General features: G+C 40.1%; 1 protein-coding gene and 1 long non-coding RNA gene across 2 annotated transcripts; both read right to left on the bottom strand.

Annotated features, from left to right (window-relative positions):
• Positions 1-4,348: 4,348 nt before the first annotated feature.
• LOC137040748 (uncharacterized) lies at positions 4,349-12,116 on the bottom strand. Its single transcript, XM_067416521.1, has 6 exons — positions 11,687-12,116; positions 11,294-11,582; positions 5,236-5,585; positions 5,032-5,147; positions 4,794-4,905; positions 4,349-4,722 (listed from the first exon to the last, which is right to left on the bottom strand). The coding sequence occupies exons 1-6, from the start codon at positions 12,114-12,116 to the stop codon at positions 4,349-4,351; spliced, it is 1,671 nt and encodes a 556-aa protein (XP_067272622.1).
• Positions 12,117-12,699: 583 nt separating this feature from the next.
• LOC137040519 (uncharacterized) lies at positions 12,700-16,911 on the bottom strand. The gene is made up of 3 exons (XR_010897925.1): positions 16,790-16,911; positions 12,919-12,959; positions 12,700-12,836 (listed from the first exon to the last, which is right to left on the bottom strand). It is a non-coding gene; the product is annotated as an uncharacterized lncRNA (long non-coding RNA).
• Positions 16,912-17,725: the final 814 nt, after the last annotated feature.

The following is a 17,725-nucleotide window of genomic DNA, read 5'->3' as shown; positions in this document are numbered from 1 at the left end:
ACAGAACTGTTCCGTGCTGGATGAATCAACCTCCACAAAAAACTCCTGTTTGGGGTCAGGGTGGCGCAGTATGGGGGCCGTAGTGAAGCAAGCTTTGAGTTGACAGAAGGCATTGGTAGCTGTCGTGGCCCATAGAAGTCGACCTCCCCCTTTCTTAAGCATTGATGTCAGTGAAGCTGCAATGGTACTAAAGTTCCTAATAAAACGTCGGTAGAAATTGGCAAAGCCAAGGAAGCACTGAAGCTCCTTTACTGTCGCAGGTTGGGGCCAGTTAAGGACTGCTTGAACCTTGGAATCGTCCATGGTGACTCCTCCTGGGCTAATGACATACCCCAAAAATGAGATCGAAGTCTGATTGAATTCACATTTCTCTTCCTTGGCATAAAGTTGATGCTGGATTAATCATTGCAACACGGAGCGCACATGTTTGACATGGTCTTCAAGAGAGTTGTAGAATATTAGGATGTCATCGACGATGACCCAACGATTAAGCATGTCTCAGAATACATTGTTGATGAAGGCCTTTAACACAGAGGGACTGTTGACCAGCCCGAAATGCATTACCAAGTATTCGTAGTGCCCGTTTTAGTAGAGAACGCAGTCTTCCATTCGTCCCCCTCACAAATGCGAATCAGGTTGTAGGCGCTGTGTAAATCGAGCTTGGTAAAATACTTGGCTGTACGTAGCTGTTCCAAAGCTGCAGGGACCAGAGGCAATGGATAAGGGAACTTGATGGTTACTTCATTAAGACCCCGATAGTCAATACAGGGATGTAAACCTCCATCCTTCTTTTTCACGAAGAAAAAACCTGCTGATGCTGGAAAAGTGGAAGGGCGGATGAACCCCTTGGCCAGTTCCTCCTCAATATAGGTTCTCATGGCTTCAGATTCAGGTTGGGATAGCGACCCAAAATTCTGCCTTTAGGGGGCGTTGCTCCTGTTAGTAGTTCTATGGCGCAGTCACTAGGGCGATGCAGAGGTAGTTGAGTGGCCCTGACCTTGCTGAAAACCTCTGACAAGTCACAATATTCTGGGGGAAGGTTAGTAATGGTAGCGGGAAGATTGGCAGGTGTGGGGTGAATAGCGGAGATGGGCAGCATTTAATTCTTGTGACAGAAGTCAGACCAGTGAACGATTTGCCTCTCGGGCCATGAAATATGAGGGTTATGCAGCTGCAGCCAGGGAAAACCTAGGATAACTGGATTCTGTGATGATTTGATGAGAAGTAACCGAATAGTCTCAGTATGTAAAGCTCCAATCTGGAGAGAAATGTCACCTGTAGTGTGTCGGATCTGACCCGTTCCTAGAGGGCATCTGTCTAGCGCTGCCACTGCCAACACAAAGTCACATGGGATTAGAGGGATGTTGTGGGATACAGCAAAATCAGCGTCAATCAGATTAGCAACGGAACCAGAGTCAATTATTGCCCTAGTGGTTATAGAGGTCTCATTCGTGGTTAATACTACTGGTACCTCGACTTTACCATGAATATGAGAAGGTGAACTCACCGCAGAGGAGTTAGTTCGGTCAGGGCGAGTGGGACATGAGGCTCTCATATGACCAGACAGACCACAGTAGATGCAGAGTCTTTGACGAATGCGGTGCTCCCTCTCCTCAGGTGAGAGATGAGTGACCCCGATCTGCATGGGTTCGGGTTCAGGGGAGGTTGCGTAAGCAGATTGGAGTGTAGAGCCTTCCCTGTTTGGGCGTCTGCTGCGATTTAAATTATCGAGACAAATAGTCAAATCAATAAACTGATCCAGGTCCCTTCCTTTGTCCCTGCATGCCAGTTCAGATTGAAGCTCCATATTCAAGCCCTTTCTGAAGAGCACCTTTAGTGTGTCATTCAAACCAGCCAGTTTGTGCTGCGAGTGTGCGAAAGGTTAAAGAAAACTCTGCAGCTGTTCTTCTACCCTGGAGGAGAGCTAACAATTGTTCCCCTGCCTCCTTACTGCCGTCAGGATGTTGGAAAACCTCTCGAAATCTTTGCAGGAAACTGTTAAAGGTTGAGAAGGTGGCCGTTGACCATCCCTCTAGACTGCTGAAGCCCAATCCAAAGCCTGGCCCGTTAAAAGAGAACAGACGAATGATATGCGGCTCTCTTCAGTGGGGTATAACATGGGCTGTTGTGATACAAACAGAGAGCATTGAAGTAAAAAGCCCTTACACTTAGCTGGAGATCCACCAAACTTCTCAGGGAAAGCTAGGCGAGGGCTAGCCGCTGGGGTAGAGAGAGTGGTAGGTGTGGGCTCAGGAGTAATTGGCGCTGGCCGCGCTTCAGGGGCGGAGAGGCGGAGGTCTTGCAAGGTCTTGACTAATTCCTCTATTAGTGTAGTCAGACGCGCCAGTTGATGCTGATGGGCCGCGAGGACATTGGCCTGCGCTGAAACCTCAGTAGAATACTGATAGAAAGCTGCTAGATCTGGTTCAGGCGACGTTTACTGTAATGATGAGTCCACAGGTTGAGGATCCATATGCAGCTTTATTTACCAAAGCAATAAGGTAAACCAACAGGCAGAGGTCAATCACCAACAACAGGTATAAACAGGGAAAGGCAGAGGTGTAGTCTAGAGGTCTTCACGGGTCCAAAAATTCGCACCCGAACCCGAAGAGACCCGCAATGTTCAACACAGACCCGACCCGGACCCGTCTATTATTTCAAAAACTGGACCCGGACCCGTGCAGATCCGAAAAATGCCAAAAATATATTACCCGGAACCGACATGGACCCGTCTATTATTTGATCGCTGGAACCGAACCCGCCGGGAAGACAGACGCGACTGGACCCGATTGTTAATGAACAAGCTGCGAAAAATAACTTTGTCTCAGTCAGCCTACCTAACGATATAGCCGTTGTCTCCCTTGTACCTTGATTGTGATGTATTACAATATTCCTCATTAATTGTTCCAAGCATGCTTAATTCACTCATTTCAGCTGTAAAAGTCAATTTTATTTCACAGTGACGGATTTATGAGTTAATTCGCATAATAACTTTGACTGTTTGCCCTTTTGAACTAATAACTATTGCTCGTTTAGTGCCATGGCCGCTTGCGTTACCATTATTTATTTGCCATAATCTCTCTGAGTCTGACTAGCAGAACTTTAAGATTAAACAAGACGGTTCATTCATATTATTTTTAAAGTCATTACAGTCACTGCGGTCTGCGGAATACATTGCAAAGTTTGTGTGTGAATAACAGTAACGTTAATTGCTTTCACGCAGCAGCAATTTAAGTGAAGGAAAAAGAACCTGGCAGCAGGTGAAAATAAAATATAAAAATATAGTTCAGAATGGTAAGTAAATCTAATGGTATGTACATATGTAATCAATGCCAGCTTGAAGTTACAACCAATCAGGTTTTTTTTTTTATATTTATTTTTTATGTTTTTATTTTTTTAATTGCAGAGACCAAAAAGAAGACTGAGGTTGCTGGCACTGGGGGAGGGCCACCACCAGCCAGCTTCACTCCTGCAGCTTCCTGGCTAACTGATTTCCTTTTTCCTTAGGCATTCTAAGTCTAAGTACATCATAGCAGTAATGTCACGTAGAGGTACTTGTGCTATTGTAATGGTGCATTTTGATAACAAAAAATATATATATTTCTATCAAGATTCTGTATGCTTTAGGAACCACCAGACAACATGTTGCCTGTGAGTATGAGACCTTTTTAGTCAGTCATGTAAGCTAATGGGTTTAACTGAGTTTAATCAGTGGTCACAGGGAGAAGGCCCATCAGTTGAGGAGGATGAGGAGACTGTGTCTGTATGTTCAAGGAGGCCTGAGGTAGTCACAGGTTCCAATGCGTTACTGTATTGAATATTAAAAAGTGTACTTGTGTGATAAAATTATCATAATGTGTTTTCAGGATGCTGACACTGTTCTAGAGCCTTCTCAGTCTGGGACCACATGTGACAAAGTGAGTTTATTAAGAAATGAAAACAATGTGACAAGCGTATTCAATGAAATAACTTAAATCTATGTTGCTACAGAACCCAGAAAACATAAAAGGAGTGTATAAACATTACCTCCTTAAACAAATAGAAGCGACTGATATGGACATCCAGTATAAAAAACTGAAAATGAGGAAGTTGGAGCTGGAAATTCAACAGCTACAGAAAAATGCAAGTAGAACTACCATTTTTTTAAAAAGGAAAAGAAAAAAAAAACATTACCTTTTTGATCACTTTCCACAACATTTATTTGTATGTTTTCACCCCTAACAGGCAGATTCACTCTGTATAAAGACAAAACACATTAAATACTTTGACTTCTGTGTGTGTTTGTTCAACTAGGGAGAAAGTTGAGGGGCCATTGGAAAATTAAAGGCTACACATGGTTTAGACCATATTAAGCACAATAATTATTTGCATATGTGTCTCCTATAAGTCTGCCTGTTTCATTTTCTTCCAATACTGCTTCATTGCCCCAGTCTTCCTCTTCAACAATCCTTGGTTGCCTCTCTCTCCTCAGACAAGTGATGGTATGGAGCACTACGCAAGCAACTACAATGTCACATGCCCTAGGTGGAGTCACTCTGTGGTGCTTCAGGCACTGAAACCTTGACTTTATCAGCCCAAATGCCATCTCTATACGACCTCTTGTGCGTGCATGGACAATGTTGTAGTGGTGCTGTGCCTCTGTCTGGGGCTCCTTATATGGAGTCAAGAGGTAAGGCAGGCATGGGTATCCCTTGTCTCCTAGCAAAACTCCTGAGAATACTCCTGCATAGACAGAATGAATATATATATATATATATATAAATCTTTTTTTTTTTTTTTTAAGACTAGCATACCTCTTGCTAGTTGCTGGTAGAGAGATGAGGCTCTAAAGATTCTGGAGTCATGCACAGAGCCTGGCCATTTGGCCTCTACATTTGTGATTATGCAATCTGCATCACTAATCATCTAAAAGAAATTAAACCTGTAGGTCACTACATTTTAATTGCAATGAACTAAACACTGGTGCCCAACTTAGTACAGAACACTCAGTGCTAGAGCATAGCCTTCAATATCATCTCAGTGGGACCGTACCTGTACATTGATGCTGTGTACTGATTTCCTATTCACAAAGTCTGCTTCATGTGGACCAGATGGACACTTAATACGCACATGGGTGCAGTCCAAAGCACCGATAACATTTGGGAAACCTAGGAAAATTATTTGTTTGTTTTAAATGTCCCATGTAAAATCAACAGTCAAGAAATATTTCCATGTTTTATAGTTATTTGAACTTACCAGCTATTCCATAAAAGGCATGTTTAATGGTCCGAAAAGCTTTGTGGCCAGGGAATGTGATGAACACATTAAGTAATCTTTTTAAAGAAAGGTACACAGTTGGTACAGAGCGGCAAACTGATGCTTTGCTGATATTCTCTGCATCTCCAACTGTGTACAAAAATGTTCCACTGGCAAAAAAGCGAAGTGCAATGCACACCGTCTGTGGGACTGTGAGCGCTCTGTTGCGGCGTGTATTATTTGCAATGTATGGGCTTAGTAATCTACAAATATATGCAATCCCATCTCTTGAGAACCTATATCGCACATACAGGTAGCTGTCATTAAAAGCCAAAGGGTCTGACCTCTTTCTTATTTATTTATTCATTTAATTCAATTTTTATTTTTATTGATAGTGGTTAAGTAAAATAAAATGACATCGAAATACCAGCAGGTGTCATAAATGGTATGCTCGTTAAGCCTGAACTCAGACTTAGCCTGACAGTTAGCCTGCCCCGGACCAGGTTAATTTGGCAGCATAAGTTGCCAGGGTAATTGAGTTTGAACTTTTTTAAGTTTGATTTATGAAACCGAATCTACCAAAAATAAGCCTGACTAACCGAAATAAGCCTGGCTTATACTCTAATCTTGGTTTATGGAACAGTCCCCTGGTCCGCTTAGCTTTCACACTGGCATTTTTAACAGCGACCCTAGAGTTACTGAACCAAAGGCATAGGGACACAACCTGATTGGTCGGTTTATATGACGTAGGAGCTTGCTTACCGAACATTCAAAACAATGCTGTGTGCTGGATTAAACGCCATTATTTTATGCGTGTACATATGGCATTATTTTAACCCGCTAAGAACTCATGAAGAGCTCATAAAATGTTCAAAAAATTAAAAACAGCACCAAGAATCCTCCGCTGTATGCAGAAAAGAGACGGCCAGTTCTGCCATCTGTACCATCAAATGGGCAACACAGGTCCTTTGATGAGAAGAACCAGGTATGCTTTTTGTTCGTTTTTTTCTACCATTTTCGAAACATGCTCGTCGGACCAAATATTGATGAGGCACTTCCTCGTTGCTCTATGTTTGGCCTCTAACGTTAACGTTATTCATTTTGGATATACCGATCTTTCCGCATCGCATCTTGTGACATTACGTCTGTTTTTTGGTTTGTTTACATGTCTTTGGTCTGTGTTGCGTTCATATATCAATCGAACCGGACCAGAGCTTGTTTGGAAGTGGACCGAGACCCATCTTTTTTTGCGGTCTCAGTCCGCTTGTTTGGTGCGCACCAGGGTTCAGATGGCAGCGTTCACATTTGTTCAAATGAACTGCAGTAACCGAGCAGTTGCATCAGGGTTCGTTTTAATCGAGTGTGAACCAAGTTTCAGTGGTTTCTTTGAGTAAGTTTCAGTGGTTTTGTGTGTTTGCAGATGTTTCTTGCGGTGATGCCGGGTTTACAGATTTGTTTAAAAAAAAAAAAAAAAGATTGGATAGGGAAAGCCTCTCTTCGTGTGTATGTGGCCTAAATGTGCAAACCAAATTCAACTCATAACCACATTTCTGCTTCCATACTTTGGACAAAAGCGTCAAACAAATGAATAAATGTAAAATATTTGGATTTTGTAAAAAGTATAAGACAACAAATCCAAACTTTGACAGATTTTATTTAATGACATTTATTGGATCTTGAACATAATGAGATCACACAAATAAAGTGAATCAATGCTCCTTGTTTTTCTACATTTTAAACACTTAAATATTTTTTTTTCAAGATAAATATTTACCAGGAACATATTTTTTTAAGGGAGCAACATATCAACAGACTCTTTGTCTTGTAACTTTAAGACAAACATTTATCAAGATCTCATTCTGTTAATAAGAATGCAGTGCATAATGCAAGAATAAAACAGCACAAAAGTGTCTTTTTGCATAAAAAAAAAAAAAATTAAACATACAAAGTAGAAAGACAAGGCAAGGTTATTTATAGCACACTTTATACACACTAAGAATGTGTATAATCATTAAAAAAATGATTCATAAAGGGTACAAAATATAAAAATAGTCATAAACAGTCAAATCTAGAATATGTAACTTTTGGCAGTTAACTTAAGCAGTTAAAATACATGTGGAGGAACATATCCCTCTGGTGCTCTTCGGTCATTTCTGACTGCAACATTTTCTGTTTTAAAATTTAAAAAAATCCCAGCTTCATCGGAATGATATGAAACTTGGTGACTTTTTTAGCATTAGGTATGTAAACACACAGAAAAATTGGGGTCATGATTCGAGCATGGTAATTGGTCATTAAAAAAAAAGTAACATTCATTGTCTTCGGTCATAAATGACCGACCATAGGAAATGAATGGGAAATCGGCAAAAAAACAAATATTTGCAGAATATTTGTGTGTACAATCTACAAATCAGCCAGAATGCTGAAAAAAAGTACACAGCAGTATAGGGATGACACTCTAAAACATCAGGAGTGTGATATTGACACATCCACTCACATACACACGCACACTTATACACACACACACCCATGAAAAAATGAAACCTATGAACTACATTTTGAATTAGTAAAATCACATCTTCGTCAGAATGATATGAAACTTGGTGACTTTTCTAACATTAGGTATGTAAACACACAAAAAAATTCAGGGCATGATTCGAACATGCTAAGTGGTTGTAAAAAAAAATACTCCCACTTGCCTCTTCGGTCAAAAATGACCACCATTGTAAATGAATGGGAAATCTCCAAAAACACAAATTCACAGGAAAAAAAAATCACCATTTCTAAAAAAAAAAAATTATATAAAAATAGTATTTGATATTTTTTAACTATATATTCAAATCCAGCTAAAAAAATGTTATTGAAAGTGTTGAAAAGTGAACTTGGGAATTCACAAGCCCCTCCATAGAGACCTCTAGTGGATTACACCCATGGTTGCATAATTTCTTAAATAATTCCAAAATAGGGCGCTAATCTGTCTTCAACTATTTTTTTTTTAAGGACTAGTCTCTATTTTAACCTAAAATACTGCAATAAATAAAATGAAAAATAAAAAAATATTTTTTTTAAATAATTTTATAATTTTAAATGGCAAAAATAGACAATAATTATTGCATAAATATTAAAAAATACCATCAAATCATCTCAAAATACAAAATTAAAAAGAAAAAAATTATATAGAAGAAAAATAAATTGCATTGGTTTTACTGGGGTGGAGGAAGTTTAATTTTTAGGTGTCCGGTCACTTATGACCGGGAAGACAACCAATGTAACCCCTAAACGAAGAGCACCAGAAGGATATGCTTTGGTAATTACATGAGTTGTGATTTGCTCTATTCTACACACATGAATCTGACAGTGTGACGTGCATCACTTTCAACTTCTTTTTAATAATTAGAACTTTAAATTTTGACTTTTTATGTTATCAATGGTTTTAAATAAATTTTAATTTTTAATTTTTTAATGTCATAATTTCAACTTTCCACTCATAATTCTAATCTTTTATACCATCATTTACATTTTATGTCAGAAATGAAACTTTTTAATCACATATTTAAGATCTTGTTTTCCCTATATGCAGGAATAGGCATACATACTGATCCCATGGTTACAGGTGATCGATTTACCAGTGCAAATATCACTAACAACATTAAACTCTCCCATTCCTAAAAATAATTGAATAAATAACAGCTTATACATTATGATTCATAATGTGTTCATCCTCATGAGTGTCTGAACCCATGTCATGTCTACCTGCACTACAGCTGCTTGAGGGCTTTTTCTTTTTTATAATTAAACCTAAACATATACCAATAAATAACATAAATAAAGTTAATACGATGTAAATGCAGATCAAAGTTGATGATGTCCACACACTGTCTGGTTCTGTTTCTCCTTGGTTTTCTTGTTCAGTGGATATGGTTACTTTTTCTGTAGGTTCTGCAAAAAGTTTAACAGAAAACATTACCTCACTGTAATAAAGACAACAGATCTGTCTATATTTTATATACAGCAGCATTCAGACTGAAACATCACTAGTAAACTTCAAATACATTCAATTTCTTGCCGTAATTAGATTTTAAGGGGGCTATTTCATAAATTCTGACTTATTTACACTTTTAAAAAGTTGGATTCCCATTCTAAACATGGCACAAAAAAAACATTGTATTTCTTTTTTTGTCAAATATTTTTATTGGAGGATCAAAGAAGTAACACTTTACAGGAGGTAAAACAGTTCTCCAGTTTCATTTTAACATTGTATTTCTGTGCCAAGATTCAGGATTGGAAAGATTTTTGGAGTATGGCCCTGTATGTGTTCATAACGGGCATAATTCTGTGTATGGGCACTTTTCCCGGATGAGCCTGTGCACATCAACCAGAAGAGAAAGCAAGGGCACAGCCATCAACCAGCTTCATTCTTGTTACGGAGCCGTAGGCAGCGCTGTCATTTCGTTTTTAGACCTCGAATCAACAATGTCACATTTCTGGTTGTGAGGGTAACCCAGCATTAAGGAAACAGTGGATGCAGTTTGTTTTTCTGGAGCAGCATCGGAGTTCTGTAAGTGTGTTTTTTTGTTCCCAGTGGTGAGTTTAAACAGCAGGCAGTGAGTGAAACTGCACCACATGTCTGTGTTTTGTTGACAATGTCTACAACATCATTGTTGCATCCCTGGATTTTTGTGTTTGTTTTACAATTATAGTGTATGTGTTTTCATTGATGTAGTCTGTGTTATTGCCAATGGACCTAACGGCCTGCAAGCAGTTGTAGTTTTTGATGTGTGTTCTGCCCTATTTCCTGTGCTGGTGATGGGACCTACCAGAATACCAGAGATTCCTTCTCCCAGGAGCATGAGAGGGCTGTGATGTTGCCAATCCCAGAGTGTTGCTCTTGTTGTGTGTTAAGCTTAAATTGGTGTCATTGATGTAGTGTGCAGCTTTTATGTGTTAAGCTTAAAGCCAAAATCAAACTTAAATATGTGGTAGCTGTGTGTCCGGCTTTTAAGTCATTTGCCTGCTATGTTGTCAGCAGTAGGGAAACGGGGGCCATTTTTCTTTTGTTCTCATTCTCTCCTGGTTTTGTTAGTAGGGAAGTAAGGTAAGAGTGTTGTTGTAGCAGAAGCAGAAGAAAGAAATTCATGCAGGTTTGGAACAACTTGAGGGAGAGTAAATTATTTCATTTTTGGGTGAACTGACCCTTTAAAGCAAATAACGTCTTGGGTTATGTCTATAACCCTTGTTCCCTGAGAAGGAGCAAGACACTGTGTCGTCGAGTGACGAAACTCTGGGGAACGCCCTCGGCGTGACGTTTCTGAAGCATGAATGAAATCTGTCACCAATCTGATTGGTGCTATGTCATGACATAGTAAGTGACGGCATATGCGGAAGCTATAAGAGGACGCCATCACGTAGTAAAGACAGCTTTGTGATGAAGCGGGCGCTCTGCGTGGAAGGTGTGGCGATGAGACGCAGTGTCTCGTTCCCTCTCAGGGAACAAGGGTAATAGACATAACCCGAGACATTCCCTTTATCGAGGGATCTCGCACTGCGTCGTTGAGTGACGAGACTCTGGGGGACGAATACCCACTATGCCAAACCACATCACACCCATCCTAGTGTGAAGCTGGCCCCCCCAGGCACACTTAGGACTCGAGCCCCCTAGCCCCCCGCGTGGTCGGGAGATCCAGCTTATAAAACCTTATGAAGGTGTGAGGGTTGGCCCAACCCACCGCTTCGCAAATCTTGATAAGCAAAGCTCCCGAAAGGAGGGCCACCAAGGAGGCCAAGCCCCTCGTGGAGTGAGCCCTCACGGCCATGGGTGAAGACAAATTTTGCACCCGATAAGCTGTGGCTATGGCCTGGGCGATCCAATTACTGATCGTCTGTTTTGCAGCAGGCAGCCCCTTCTTGGGTGGGCCAAAACACACCAACAGCTGGTCCGATCTCCTCCACTGTGCTGACCTCTCAAATTCTCAAGGCCTTAACCGGGCAGAGCAGGTGCAGCCTAGCTTCCTCAGTCATCGCATGAGGCGGAGGATGAAAAGCCTGAAGAAACACTGACCTCATCCCCACCGATGGAACCTTGGGCACGTAGCCCGGCCTGGGTGTAAGATGGCCTTTGCCCCGCTCTCCCACTCTCCTCAGAGAAATGATGGCGAGAAGAAAGGCCACCTTAAGGGTCAGGTTTCTCGCCTTGGCCGACTCCAGTGGCTCAAAGGGGGCCTCAGCCAGCCCTTCAAGAACCACTGCCAGATCCCAGGCTGGGACTCTGGAATGAGCCGCAGGCCTCAAACTCTGAGCCCCACAGAGGAACCGTACAACCAAGTGGTCCCTCCCCAATGGTCCAGAATCTATAGATGAGTGGAACCTTCAGAGTGGATGGGGTTAGACTGGCGGAGAAACGGTCCTGCAGGAACTCCAGCAATGAGGCCACAGCGCAGTTGACTAGGTCCACCTCCCGTTCTCGACACCAGTTGGAAAAGGTTAAGGTTGTACCGTCTCCTGGTAGAGGGAGCTCTAGAGCTGAGAATGGTCTCCACCACATTGGCTGGCAGGCCATCCCCTAGGTACTGAGCCCCCTCAAGGGCCAGACCCAGAGGTCCCACAGCTCGGGCCTGGGGTGAAAGATCATGCCCCCTGCCTGAGACAACAGGTCCCTCCTCAGAGGGGCCTGAGGGGCTGGATCTCGCGCCTCCTGTCGCGAGATCCAGTTGAGAGCCCCATGAACGCCGCCGCGCTGCCTCAACAGATCCCTGGGGCTCGCAAGCCTGGCCTGTCTCGGTGAACACGGCTAGCCGCGAACACAGCACTCGGAGCGGCAGCTTCTCACACTCGCTCCCTTTAGAGCCGCCTGAGAGTGCTGTGCTCCGAGACACTGCACACATAGCTGGTGTGTTTCCGTGCCTGTAATGAAGCTCGGGCACGGGTGCACACACCGTCTAAATTGCTCGCTTGCCATGCTTGCTTTCAATATATATAAGGGACTGACAAACAATAAATAGACAAACAATATGCTTTTCACACAGAGCGCCTCCGCTGAAGAGCAATTGCTGTCTTTACTATGTGACGGCGTCCTCTTATAGCTTTCGCATATGCTGTCACTTACTACGTCATGACGTAGCACCAATCAGATTGGTGAAAGATTTCATTCATGCTTCAGAGACGCCACGCCAAGGGCGTTCCCCAGAGTGTCGTCACTCGACGACGCAGTGCGAATTCCCTCAATAAAGGGAACTTTGCTTAAAAACTTAATGTCGTAATCCAGTAGTGTCACATACCGTTGATGATCAGCCGTACAGTAGGTTTTTCAGATGAGTGTGTGATGTGGCAGATGTATTCTCCTGCATCAGCGTGAGTGAGATTCTTGAGTTTGATGGAGAAGTTTCCTCGCTCATACTCCTCTGGAAAAGTTACAATTCCGTGTTTAAATGGTGGATCATGCCACTCTTGTGAATGACTGCCGGTAATGATATCATACACAATCTTGCTGCCATTGTGTCTCCAAAACACATCTTGAAGTTTAAAATCATGTTTAGGCCTAGTAGGAGAACACGGCAGGACAACAGAACCGCCAATAACAGCCTCTACCGTGACCTGCAGAGACACTGAAACAAGAGAAACATTAACTGTAACTTTAACACTCATTGGCATGAACTGATCTTTCAGATATGTCGTTCAAATGCTCACCTTTGTTTATCAGCACCGCAAACACACAGATGAAGCCACAACTGCACAAACAGCAAAAACAAGTTCATTTAATTTCCTTTGGATCAACTTGAATAGCACGTTACAAACAAAAGTAAAGTCATAAATTTGATTCACACAAAACCCAGCCAACATGTCCATGTGGGCCCCACTTGGGTTTTAGCTGGGCTACATGGGGGTCATCTGGGCATGGGCTCAGGGTGGGCAGTTTGATGGGCGGAATGTGGGCCCTATCTTGGATAAAGTTGTGGGGCCCAGTTAGGTTGCCCATTATTGTTTATTTGAGGGTCCCATGTGGGCCACATTTGGGCTATATTTAGAATTGTAAAGTTTTATTGTTTGCAGTTGGTTTTGTTTTTGTACAAATATTGGTAACATCCTAACCTTAACAACTGATTACATTTATTACATTTTAAGTATTTCATATGTTTATACAGTGCCTTGCAAAAATATTCGGCCCCTTGAACTTTGCGACCTTTTGCCACATTTCAGGCTTCAAGCATAATGATATGAAACTGTAATTTTTTGTGAAGAATCAGCAACAAGTGGGACACTATCATGAAGTGGAACGAAATTAATTGGATATTTCAAACTTTTAAAAAAAATCAAAAACTGAAAAATTGGGCGTGCAAAATTTTTATATATACTGTATATATACACTTCTTAATTTTTCCGTTTTATTTTTTAACATTTTTTTAAACATTTTTGGTTGATTGTTTTAAATTGTAAAACAAAATCTAGATTTTGTTTTTGTATATTAATACATTTTTGTATATTAATAATACATAATACACAGCCAACACGTGTATTTGGGTCCCACGTGGATTAAACATGGGCTACAGGGGTACAGAGTGGGCATGGGCTCAAAATGGGCATCTTATCTGGGGCCCACTTGGGTGATCTAAGTAGGTCCCACATGGGCAAACCCAGCTGGGCTCCCCAGTGTGTCCACCAAAGCGTTTTTAGCCAGCAGAAAACGCTAGGCGCTCTGCTGAAAACGCCTCCCTGTGAAAGCTTGAGAGCGTTTTGGCAGGCAGCGTTTTTTTTTTCTTCAGTTGAGACTCTTTGCTTGTTATACAGAAAATCAGCGGAAGTCTTACTAATTTCACAGGTAGTTTTTCTGTATTCATTATAAAACTGCAGATCCATTGTAAAGTATTTGGTCTGGCATTTGTTTTAAATCATTTTGTTCCGTTATTATTGCTTGTTGTCATCTGAAGACGACACGCAGAATGTGGCGGTTGGTCTGCAGTATTAGTCCCGCCCCGCCTCCACTGTGATTGGACGGCTGGGTGAAAAGTGACAGTGATGAGCGCTGCGTTTTACTCAAAGTTGAACATTCTTCAACTCTCGGCGACCAGTAAAAAACGCTGAGCGCTCAGCACGTGAGCATGAAATACTCGCTCAGCGCCTCGGTGCACTCCAGGCGTTCTAAAAATGTGGCGCTCTCATTGAAAATGCGTGAAAAAACGCTTTGGTCCCACACAGCAAAATGGGAAATGAGTACATGGGTTGAAAATGGGCAACTCAGTGGTCTAATTCAATCACAGTCAAGACAAGTGCAAACACAGTCCATTCCAAAAGTTGATTGGGTAGATAGCACACAAATATCACCCTTGAAATAATTTGTATAGTTATTTTGACACTTAAACACAATGTGACTTCAGTCTAATCAAAATCTTAAAATGCCAGCACAATTGCAATTTTACCAAATATGATGCCATTTAGTGTTAACAGGCACCAAGAGCCTGTGGATACAGAGAAAAAAGGCAATAAAAAAGATCACAATTTTGTGATCAAAGAAAAGCGCCATACAGGGACCATTTTTAGCTTTTATTCTAAAAGTCTGCACATTGAGTGAAATATTTCCATTCTCAAATGTTTAATTTTAAAAAGATCTTTGATAAATGTTTATGTTGTCACAGAACAACTAGTTTCCACTGAGCAATTAGATCTGAGGAGCTTTATCCATCTCCTCACTCAGCTGTCTGTGTTTTTTCCCTTTTTTATTTAGTGCTAATTTAAATAACAAATGCACAAAAGATACCAAATATAGTAATACTTTAGAATACTGTTACAAATAATTTGTAATGCCTTCAGAAGGATTTGGTAGGGTTTCTGATGGTTTCACACTTAATTCTTCACCTTAATTCTGAATTATTTTGCAGTTTGCGTGTGTCGTTTCTTCGCCATCTGTTTTTGTCTGACCTGGGGTCCCAAAAGGTGGCACAATGGTTGATTCATTTGTTTGGTCTTTTTTCAAAGGGCTGTTGGGAGAGCGATGACAGAGGAGTGAGGAGCTGCACTTTTTCTTTTATTTGTTTGTGAAATACATTATTTTAGACTGTACTTTTGATACTTTTGTATTATAAAGTTGTAAATGTAGTAAGTCATTTTCAAATTATTCCAAATAAACCTTGCATAATGAACTAAAACATGAACTACTGGTTTCTGTTCACTGAATAATTTTAACATTGTAGTGTAGTTAGTGGATTACATGTAATGTTTGTATTTAGGGGTTTACTATAAGATAACCCAAACAGAAAATATGGTAGCCCATCTATGTGCCAATTGTGGCCCATAAGAGCCCTACATAACAGACAAAAATGTCACTAAATTAATTTCTAAATATGTTAAAAACTGCCAGTAAACTATCTTAAAAGGCATCTTTACCCATCTTACCATATTGGCAAACCCTTGATTTCAATACACATCAAAATACTATCAACTAAAACTCCCAACACGCACAAGACAAAAAAGTGCTAATGCTAACTGCTAACCACCTAATCAAAATAATAGTTAAAGCAGATAAACCACATTCTAAACTTTATAATCATTAATTAACGAATTCACATGTTTTAACAACACTTAAATATTTCCCTTTAATTATAGTTTAATAAAGCCTTTAAAAAAAAAAAAAACACAGCAGCCCGAACACGAGCAACAAGCTAACAGGCCTTCATTGCCATGTGCATATGACATGTGCATCCAAACAGCGTTTCGTTCTTCATTTAACAAACATACCTGATCATCCTGATGGTCAAATATTATCAATAGGTTCCACAACTTTTTTGACTATACTGTATAAAACTATAAAATGCATGAATTATAAAAGCATGCGTTTTACATGACATCTAATGTCGACAGAAAGGTCGTGACTCGTGAACTGATCAGACATGCGCAGTAAGTCTTCGAATGTACTTCACTATATCCAAGACTCCTGATCAGCAAAATTTTCATCATCGTTGATTTCATAATGTTTCTGATCTCCGTCATTGTACCTCAGTCATATCTACACTTTAACTTATCAATAAAAGACTCCAAAACTTAGATTATCATCTTCAATGTTTAGAATAGACTGTAAAAACAAATCTTGACGTTTATGATCATGTTCAGTGAAAGAACAAGACAGGACAACAGAACTACCAATAACTTCCTCAGTGAATACAATGACAATGTTCCAGTTATACAGGATGCCAACCTTATATTTCATTAAGTGATATGTTAATATACCTACTTTAATTTTAAAAATGTGTCTTTACCTTAAAATGTACCAATAACCACCATAATAATACAGGTGGCACAATAGAAGTGTCCTATTCAACACACAACACTAAAATAATCAAATACATAAATCACATGTGCATTACTGATAACAATAATAAGTAATCATGTAATCATGCGATGTGATGTGTAATGAATTTATAGCAAAATTATAATTTATATATATATATATATATATATATATATATATATATATATATATATATATATATATATATATATTATTTGTCAAATATTAATAGGTCTGTCAAATATTAATTACCAAATGACTATTCAAACAAGAAATTACCTGTTTCCTTTTTCCTATCATCTCACAGTTCCTCTCTGTTGTGTTCATCCTGACAGACTGAAGAAGAGCTGAGAGACTCTGGGCTGATATTCTCTGATGATCTGATGGGAGGAGAAACTATGAGCCGATTGTCATCAGACTAGATGAGGGTAGGTGCAGTGTGTGTTGTGGTTTTGCTTATTCTGTACCATCATTCTACAACTTTTCTATTTAATTGGTATGCATGCATATGGCATGTATATTTGTTTTGCTGTATACGTCTTTTACTTTATTATAATGTTAATAGGTTCAAGATTTAAGCAGCTTTATCGGAATGGCAAAAAGCTTTACTTTGCAAAAGTATTGCTAACATTAAATAACAGACATGTTTACACACACCTTCAGGGGTCTTTTTCCACACAAAAAATTGTGAGCAGTTGTACATTCTCTTGTTTAGAATAAGATGGGTATTTTGCTGCATCAGATTGTTGAGTTTGTGGAAAAAAGATTTTCGCAGAAACTCATCAGGAAAGTTTTAGCTCTCAGCTTACAGGGTCCTGTCCAGCCACTAAATATTTATCCTAATTATACTTTACACAATTTAGTCATTATTGTCTCTTCAATTCACATGAATATCTTGAAGTTTAAGATCATGTTCAGTGGAAGAACAAATCAGGACAACAGAACCACCAATACTCTACTATAAATGTGACATAGTTTTATCTTTTTAAATGTGTTGTTCAGATGCTCACATTTGTTTAAACACACAGATGAAGCAGCGCCTGCAGAAACAGTGTATGTTCCTGTAACTCAAGCAGTAGATCATGACACTAATAATAATGACAGATGGGATAAGATGTCCTTTTAGATAAAAGTTATGTCCATGATAATAGTGATCATTTGGTTTAAATAGAAACATGATCTGGCCGTTTTATAAGCTATTTTAAGATCTGGCTC

The sequence above is a fragment of the Pseudorasbora parva genome, chromosome 14 (assembly GCF_024679245.1).
Source record: "Pseudorasbora parva isolate DD20220531a chromosome 14, ASM2467924v1, whole genome shotgun sequence".
NCBI lineage: Eukaryota > Metazoa > Chordata > Actinopteri > Cypriniformes > Gobionidae > Pseudorasbora > Pseudorasbora parva.
The sequence above is the reverse complement of the archived record's forward strand: the minus strand, read 5'-3'. Positions and strand labels throughout refer to the sequence as shown.